Source organism: Onychostoma macrolepis, chromosome 05 (genome assembly GCF_012432095.1).
Source record: "Onychostoma macrolepis isolate SWU-2019 chromosome 05, ASM1243209v1, whole genome shotgun sequence".
NCBI classification, from domain to species: Eukaryota; Metazoa; Chordata; class Actinopteri; order Cypriniformes; family Cyprinidae; genus Onychostoma; species Onychostoma macrolepis.
In genome coordinates, this window is record NC_081159.1 from 215642 (window position 1) to 225000 (window position 9359).

The window sequence follows — 9359 nt, forward strand, 5'->3', positions numbered from 1 at the left end:
ATCAAATGTCTGTTTATTTCTCAGCTGGGTTCAGAACTTTGGTTTTTAGATCCTCTCAGTTGTTTATGCTGATGTTGGGGTTTTAGGAACATGGCTCAAAACTAAGGAGGACGTTTACTGTGTTTACAGTGAGTTAGGGTTAGGGTTAGCTTCTAATGTATTAGAGAAGATAGTGCCCATGTTGCTAGTCATTTGGTCTAGTTCACGTGTATTTATGGGTACACAGAGCAGTTGAGATAAATCAGGCAGGTTATTTGTGAATCTGTCTTTGGTGGCTGGAACAGTAGTTCTGCCCAGACGATAACGCGGAGCCATATAGTTAATATCGGTAATATGCAGCATGCACGATACAAGGAAATGATCAGTAACATCATCACTTTGAGGTACGATATCTATATCAGTAAGATCAATTCCATGCGATATAATTAAATCTAGCGTATGATTGAAACGATGAGTGGCCCGGTGATGTTTTGCTTGACTCCAAAAGAGTTTATTAGGTCAGTAAACGCAAGTCCTAACACATCATTTGTATTATCAACGTGAATGTTAAAATCTCCAACAATTAGTGCACTCTTTAGAAAAATGGTTCTAAACAGTACCAGAAAAGGGTTCTTCGGCTTGTAACAATAGCAAAACCCTTTTTGGTGCTAAATAGAACCCTTTTTATAGGGTTCCATAAAGAACCATGCTTTGAAAATGCTATATAGGACCTTAATGGTCTTTTTAATTATAGTTTATTTTCATTAATATTAGTACATTAGTATATTTATATCTTTAATAGTATTATTAATAATATTTGTATATATGATTTATTAATTTAGTTTTTTACACCTCTATCTGCCTGGTCTTATATTATCTATTAGGGTTTTTACATAATAAAACAACAACAATAGCACGTCAATTAGGTACTTTTATTTATTTATTTATTTATTTTTAATGACATGCGAAATTGTAACAAAAATGACAGTGCTCTAACAACAGTTATTATCAGAATACATTAATAAATGACAATTGACATTTAACATAAATAAATACTTAAAGTAAAACAAAATAGAAACACAAAACAGTGTGATGAAGACCAAGTTCCAGTGAAATACTGTATTTTCATAATCCTCTATGATGCCTGAAAGTCCATCATTATGCATATTTTGGTGTGATTGAGTGGCAGTTTCTCTTCTCTGCAGATGACGAGGTTGTAGCATCTGAAACGCTCAGTTGAGTTTACAGTTACAATGTGTCTCCTTCCATTTGTTTAAAACAATTGTTTATGAAGGTCAAAAGTAGTGTGTTAAAAGGAAGAAGTGATATAAAGTCATGAGATAGCTGTGACTAGGTATGTTTATGCATAAACCCAAGTAATAATAATAGTAATAATAATCATCATCTCACATAAATTCTATCTTTGTTACTTGGTGGTGAAGAGGAGATAAGTATCTTTAACTGAAAGGGCTGGTCACACTGACATATTCTGTTAAACTAAAAAGAGACAAAAAGACATTGGTAGGAAACCAGTTACAATTTGAAAAAAAAGTTAAATTATAGACATTTTAAGAAAGAAATTATTTAACTGTTGACAGTCTGTGTAGCTGAATGGCTGAGCTCCAGAAAAGCAGTATTGAGCCTTATATATATATATATATAGTGTAGTGTAGTATAGTGTATATAGTGTAGCCTATTAGGGTTTTACATTAAAACAACAACAAGAACAATGTTGTGTGGACTGGGTACTTTTTTTTATTGACATGTAATATTGTAGCAAAAATGTCAGTGTTCTTAACAACAGTTTTTAGCTGAATACTTAAAAAATAACAATTGACAATGAACATGAATAAATACACAAAGAAGTAAAATAAAATAAAAACAAAAAATAGATGTGGTGAAGACCAAGTTCCAGTGGAATACCTTCATATGCCTTTAAGTCCATCATTACGGTGTGACCGAGTGACCGTTTATCTGCAGATGACGAGGTTGTGGGATGTGACGCACCTGAAATACACAACTGAGTTCAGAATTACAGTGTGTGCATTTGTTTATGTAAAAACAATTATGTTCACAAAGGCCAAAAGTAGCAAAAAATGGACAGTATTTGAGTCCTTCACAATCTTAAAAGAAAAAAAGTGATATAAAGTCATGGGATAGCTTTATAAAACCAAATAATAATTAAAAAAATTCTAACAGTATGGATTATAAATTCAATATCTCTGTTACCTACTTAGTGGAGAAGAGGAGAGAAGTATCCTCAGCTTAAAAGAGCTGATCTACAGTGGTGTGAAAAAGTGTTGGCCCCCTTCCTGATTTTTTCATTTTTTCACACTTAAAAGATTCAGATCATCAAAAAAACTTTAATATTACACAAAGATAATGCAAGTAAATACAAAATGCAGTTTTTAAATGATGATTTCATTTATTAAGGGAAAAAAGCTGTCCAAACTTCCCTGGCCCTATGTGAAAAAGTGCTTGCCCCCTCCTATTAAATCATGAAAGAACTGTGATTAACCACATTATTTTAGAAAGCTGAGTTAAATTTCACGAGCCAAACCCAGGCCTGATTACTGCCAGACCTGTTGAATCAAGAAATCACTTAAATAGAACCTGTCTGACAAAGTGAAGCATGTTTAAAGAGCAACACATCATTCCGCGATCTTAAGAAATTCATAAACAGATGAGAAACAAAATAGTTGACATGTATCAGTCTGGAAAGGGTTATAAAGCCATTTCTAAGGCTTTGGGACTCCAGCAAACCACGGTCAGAGCCATTGTCCACAAATGGAGAAAACCCCAGGAGTGGCCGGCCTACCAAAATTACTCCAAGAGCACAAAGACGACTCATCCAGGAGGTCATAAAAGAACCCAGAACAACATCTAAAGAACTGCAGGCCTCACTCGCCTCAATTAAGGTGAGTGTTCATGATTCAACAATAAGAAAGAGACTGGGCAAAAACAGCATCATGGGAGAGTTCCAGGGCAAAAGCCACTGCTGACCAAAAATAACACAAAGGCTCGTCTCACATTTGCCCAAAAATATCTTGATTATCCCCAAGACTTTTGGGCAAATATTCTGTGGACTGATGCGACAAAAGTTTAACTTTTTGGAAGGTGTGTGTCCCGTTACATCTGGCGTAAAACCAACACAGCATTTCATAAAAAGAACATCATACCAACAGTTAAACGTGGTGGTGGTAGTGTGATGGTCTGAGCTTCAGAACCTGGATGACTTGCCATAATTGATGGAACCATGAATTCTGCTCTCTATCAGAAAATCCTGAAGGAGAATGACCGGCCGTCAGTTTGTGACCTCAAGCTCAAGTGCACTTGGGTTCTGCAGCAGGACAATGATCCCAAACACAGCAGCAAGTCCACCTCTGAATGTCTCAAGAAAAACTAAATGAAGGTTTTGGAGTGGCCAAAGTCCTGACCTGAATCCTATTGAGATGCTGTGGCATGACCTTAAACAGTCCATTCATGCTTGAAAACCCTCCAATGTGGCTGAATTAAAACAATTCTGCAAAGAAGAGTGGGCCAGAATTCCTCCACAGCGATGTGAGAGACTCATTATCAGTTATCACAAACGCTTGATTGCAGTTGTTGCTGCAAAGGGTGGCACAACCAGTTATTAGGTTTAGGGAGCAAGCACTTTTTCACGTAGTGCCAGGCAGGTTTGGACAGCTTTTTTCTCTTAATAAATTAAATCATTATTTCAAAACTGCATTTTGTATTTACTTGGGTTATCTTTGTGTAATATTAAAATTAGTTTGATGATCTGAATCTTTTAAGTGTGACAAATATGCAAAAAATATAAGAAACAGGAAGGGGGCCAAAACTTTTTCACACCACTGTACATGTGACCAAAAAAAAAAAAAAAGAGAAAAGAACATGTTTGTTTGGAAACCAGTTAAAATTTTTGTATTTCATTTGTATTTATATTTAAGAATGAAATCATTTATCTGTTGAGAGTGTGTTGACAGTCTGTAGCTGTATCACTGAACTCCAGAAACTCGGTAATGAGGTGCTTTGACAGTTACAGATTTGAAAAACAAAAGGGCGAGAATAAAGAACCCTAAACTCTAACACAAAGAACCATTTCATCATAAAAGCGTTCTTCAGGATGCTATGGTTCTAACCGTTACTACATGTAAAGAACCTTTAAAGAACCATCTTTTTTTTAGAGTGTGCTTTATCAACATTAACCAATAGATCTGAGAGGAAATCTGCAAATTCTTTTAGGAATTCTGTATATGGCCCTGGCGGTCTATACACAGTAGCCAGAGCAAGAGATAGGACAGATTTATTTTGAATATCTGACAGTGTAACATTATGCAGAAGTATTTCGAATGATTTAAACCTGTATCCTGTTTTCTGAGTAACATTGAGAATATCACTATATATTACTGCAACACCACCGCCACGACCAGTCTGACGGGGCTCATGTTTATAACAGTAGCTTGGTGGAGTAGACTCATTTAGACCAAAATAATCATTTGGTTTAAGCCAGGTTTCAGTCAAACAGAGTACATCAAAACTATTATCTGTGATCATTTCATTTACAATAACTGCTTTGGGTGCGAGTGATCTAATGTTTAGGAGCCCAAGCTTTAGAAATTGTTTTTGTTTATTTATTTTGCATTTTTCTGGTTTAATCACGATCAGATTTTTTGTAGATCCTCCATTAAATTTATATGTATAAATACATGTTTCCTTATGTTAATTTATGATAACCCACTGAATTCTGCCGACAGTGTTATGATTCCAAACCATCTGAACACATGTTTGTAACCAATGTTGGGAAAGTTACTTTTAAAAGTAATGCATTACAATATGTTACTCCCAAAAAAAGTAACTAATTACATTACTCAGTTACTTTTTATGGAAAGTAATGTGTTACCTTACTTTTGAGTTACTTTTTAAATTTGGGCAGGGCTTGCTTGTTTGTTCTTGAGTAAATCCATGTTGATATTTAGTCTAGAACTACAGTAAGATGATGTTCACACACAACGCTCTGCACTTACTCCTGATTTCTCTCAACATGGCAACACCAGAGCTGTCAGTCCAATACATAACACAGTAACTGGTGTTAATTATTTGAAACTCGGATATTTCCTTCTAAATGAAAAAGTAATGCGTTACTTTACTAGTTACTTAAAAGGTAATCTGATTTCGTAACTCGCGTTACTTGTAATGCGTTACCCCCAGCACTGTAACGCTGTGACTGAGTAACGGAGTTAATGAGGCTCAGCTGCCGCTGGTTCGCTGATGAGCAGCAGCTCAGTTAAAGCAGAGAGACGCGTTCGCTGCTGTTCGGCTGAAGATGGGTTCGGAACGGCTGCTGTTGTTGATGTTTGTCGCCGCTGCAACGGCGCAGAACGGTACGTTTCTCTCGGTTCGTTCAGCGCTGGCTGCGAGCGAGTGCTGATGAACCGGAGCGGTTTGTGCGCAGACGTGTCGGTAGACTGCGGCGGGGATTCGGTGACGGTCCGCTGGAGACTGGACTCTCCTCAGAAGCTGGATCTGTCCAGAGCTCTGCTGGGAGACTGTCCTCCGATCTCCACGGAGTCCGGCGACACGCTGCTGTTCTCCGTCTCTCTGCGGGACTGCGGCTTTCACCGGCAGGTAACCGAGACCGTCTCCTGGCTGGCAGGCTTAAAATACTCGTAATCAGACTAGTTACTCTTCATGGGTTTGCATGTTTACAGAAGCAATAATTTATTCATAGTTTATTGATTCTCCCTAATTACACTTTTTCATCTTCTAAATTTTCCTTTCTTAAAAAGTCTACTTGTATACAGTCAGGAAGTCTTGAGTTTTGTGGAGAGTCACACAGAGATCATTAGTCCGGTGTCTACAGCATCACTGGATTCACAAATCACTTCAGGTTTAAGTGTTTCATTAAATCAACTCCTGATGAACACACAATTTTTTATTTGAATTATCATTGTTAGTTTAGCATGTATTACTTTGGAAGCATATTAAAATGCACAAATTCACCAACTTCTCATCTGATTCTTTCACCTAATATATTTTTGTGAAGTACCCCTGACATGTCAAAATAAATATTTTAATAATGAAGTATCACATTTGCATGTTCTCAGTTATCTGAACTGGTCACATGCAGGTAAAGACAAAATTTCACTTTTTATTTTTTAAGGTGGTTTGATTCATTTCTTTTTAAAATTATTTGTTTTAATTTAGCATTATGATTTAATTAATATTAGCTTTTCATTAAACTCATAAACCCCTTGCAGTTCCTTCAGAAACCCAGTTTGGGAAACCTTGATGTAATAAAATGTTTAATATGATGTTGATTACAACAAATGGAATATTTTCTTCCTCTATGTATTATTATATCAATGATACGAGATTATCCTTTTTAAACCATCAATGTGACAGTTAGGTCAAAAGTAATCTCAAAGTACACAGTACACAAATAAGTTTAGAGAACTTAAGTTTAAGGCAACCAGCTTTAGCAGATTAGGGTTAGGTTAGGGTTTTAATTTTTTTACAGTGTAGTCTGACTCTGATTATATTACCTAAAATGTGTGATGTACTGGATTACGTTATTAACTACTATGTTTGTCATGTAATCGGTAACGGATGTAATGTGCCCGCTGTGCTCGGACGCATCTCTCTGACAGGTAACTCTGGACCGGGTCACATACTCTAACCTGCTGACCTATGACCGGCGGCCGGCGCTGACCTTCCTCTCCCGCTCCGTCCGGTGCGTCTATGACCTGTAGGTGATCAGTCCGTCTGAGTTCATGGAGAGAGGAGTCTAAGCTTTCGTTCAAGTCTTTGAGTTTGTTTTGCACAGACCTGCAAGCAGGACGACGGTGTTCAGCGCTGAGGAAGACTATGATGATGGAGCGGTGACCTTCAGCTTGGAGCTCATGAACGGTCAGTGTTAAACTCCTCTTCAGCACTCACTCCCTGACTTATGTTCTTCATAGTCTTGTGATGAAAGTATTACCTTGCTTAACCTCTGAAACTAACTTACACTTCATTACAATCCTCATGTATTAACTTCATCAGTGAAGGCATCACAGAGTCATTCTGCGATTCAGTGCGGTTTTGTATTTCTGTAACGATCATGCGCTTATCTTAAAACGTACCTCTCTGATCTTACTGCTTTAAAACGAGGAATATACATTTTAAAGACATCTTACTCGAAACTAACCAGTTTTGGGAAGGTTGCTTTGAATCAGAATGAGCTTTATTGCCAGGTATGTTTACACATCCGAGGAATTTGTTTTCGTGGCAGAAGCTTCCGCAGTGCAACAATGACAGCGACAGAACAAAAACACAGAATTAAAAAAAAAAAAAAAAAAGTAAATGGTGAATAATATACAAACTGACAATTGTATGCACGGGTATATTATGTGCCAACTCGGTGTAAACTATGCATGTTAGATAAGTGTGTATAAATATAAATGGTGTGTTCCACGTTTGTCAAGTGTTCATGAGCTGGATTGTCTGAGGGAAGAATCGGTTCCTGTGCTGGTCATTCTGCTGCTCGGAGCTCTGCAGCGTCGACCAGACAGTAACGGTTCAAAGAGGGAGTGTGCTGGATTTCACAGGACTTCAGACAGACTGGTGTAACACAATCTGGCTCTGGTGCTTTTCCTTTTCTGCTTCCGGAAGCCCGGCGCACCTCGTCTTCACTGATCTGAAGCGCAGGAGTGGGGGAGAGGGGGGTTGCTGGAGGTGTTAATGGTGGTGTGGAGAGGTGTTCAGGGCAGGTGTGGGGTTTTTTTTCAAACCAATATTCTCCACAGTGCTGGGGGATGGTATCTTGTGAGTCTTTTAAATGAGTTTATCCCGAGAGCTTGACTCGTCTGCTGACGGTGTGCAGGTGATTTCAGCGCTCCGGCTCCGTCTCTGCGCTTCCGGATGGGCTCCGCTCTTCTCGTCAGAGCCACGGTGGAGTCTCGGAGCCGCAGGCCGCTGTGGATCTACATGGAGAGCTGTATGGTGGCCACGGACGCAGACATCAGCCGCGCTGCTCGGGTGCATCCCATCATCGCCAACGCTGGGTGACACGCACTAAAACCTGATGCGGGTTTTTTTTTTTTTTTAAAACTGTTGTGCATGAACTCCGATCAATGAGGCCTTTGGTCAGTCCTTTCCAAAAACAAACACGCAACCTGTGATCACTGAAAGAAAAGCAAAATATAAAAAAATTAAGCCGGGCATAAGAATAAATTGTTAAATATTGGTTTTAGGAGCTTATGTTTAGTCTGTATGTGTATGTTTTGCTTTTTTGACTAAAACCAAACAAATCCACAACAAAAAAAGAGCTGATAAAGATTGAGTTCAGTATTTGGCAACAGAACCGTGTAATGAGACTTAAAAGCAATTAGGCCAGTCACTTTTGACCAAGATATCCACAAGTTATTAGCTTTATTTGTGGAGTTGTTATACCCTGTGAGTTTTAGTCCATTATGATAACATTAACTAGCATTTTCAGTCCTCTGAACTGACTTTAACTGAAAATTGAGTTTACTATTGTCCTCTTGCACTATCGAGACAGTTTTCCTGTTTAATACTGTGAAGCTGCTTGGACCCGATCGGTGTTGTAAAGCGGTATAGAAATGCCTGTGGGTCAGAATGAGGTTAAGTGTCTCCTCGTGTGCTTTGTAGGTGTCTGATGGAGAGTAAATGGGGAAACTCCAGCTTTCTGCCGAGGCGGCGTCCTGCTGAAATACGCCTCTATCTCCAAGCCTTCAAGTTTGCTCTTGGACAGAATGTGAGGGCTGTGCTTTGAGCCGGCGTTGTGATGTTATTACGGTGTTCCTCAGCTGCTGTGTTTGTGTGGCAGATCTTCCTTCTCTGTGATCTGGAGGCGTGGGACGTCCAGCGTGTGGACCGCAGAGCGTGTCACTACATCCAGCAGCAGCGCAGGTCAAACCCGCTTCACCGTGTGTGTGTGTGTGTGTTCGGTCTCTTGTGCAGGGTTCTGATGTTGAGTGTGTGGCAGGTGGAAGCTGCTGGATGATCCGTCCCAGAGCTACGTCTGCTCCTCCTGTGATTCCAGCTTCTTCCGGAGGACAAACGCTGCGAGCGGTGTGTATTCTGCGGTCAAGAGCGTCTGATCTGTGTGACCTGACCGTTAACGGCCTGGTTTTCTCCTCTAGGCGTGTCGGCTCGTAAAGTCCTGGGGCCGTTTGTGATGGAGGAGGAATCTCTGGAGACGCCGTCGAGCGCCGAGCACGGTTTGTGCTCTTCAGCAGCATGTTTATTAAAACCAAATGTCCCTTACAAGGATGGTAAAACCTGAAGTTTTTGATATTGTTAGGCCTGTGGTCCCCACGAGGGGAAAAAATTATTAAAAGTAGTAAATGTTACACTTTCAGCTAAACCATGCAAAC

General features: G+C 39.3%; 1 protein-coding gene across 1 annotated transcript in view; it reads left to right on the forward strand.

Moving 5' to 3' along the window:
* The first annotated feature begins 5224 nt into the window (after positions 1-5224).
* The window catches only part of LOC131541144 (uncharacterized), a 4708-nt gene continuing 573 nt past the window's right edge, over positions 5225-9359 (forward strand). Inside the window, exons 1-9 of the mRNA XM_058776711.1 lie at positions 5225-5363; positions 5435-5607; positions 6630-6727; positions 6806-6888; positions 7844-8024; positions 8632-8737; positions 8810-8892; positions 8969-9054; positions 9126-9203. Coding sequence (XP_058632694.1) covers positions 5306-5363; positions 5435-5607; positions 6630-6727; positions 6806-6888; positions 7844-8024; positions 8632-8737; positions 8810-8892; positions 8969-9054; positions 9126-9203 — 946 coding nt within the window. The 5' untranslated portion in view covers positions 5225-5305. The remainder of the gene's footprint in view (positions 5364-5434; positions 5608-6629; positions 6728-6805; positions 6889-7843; positions 8025-8631; positions 8738-8809; positions 8893-8968; positions 9055-9125; positions 9204-9359) is intronic.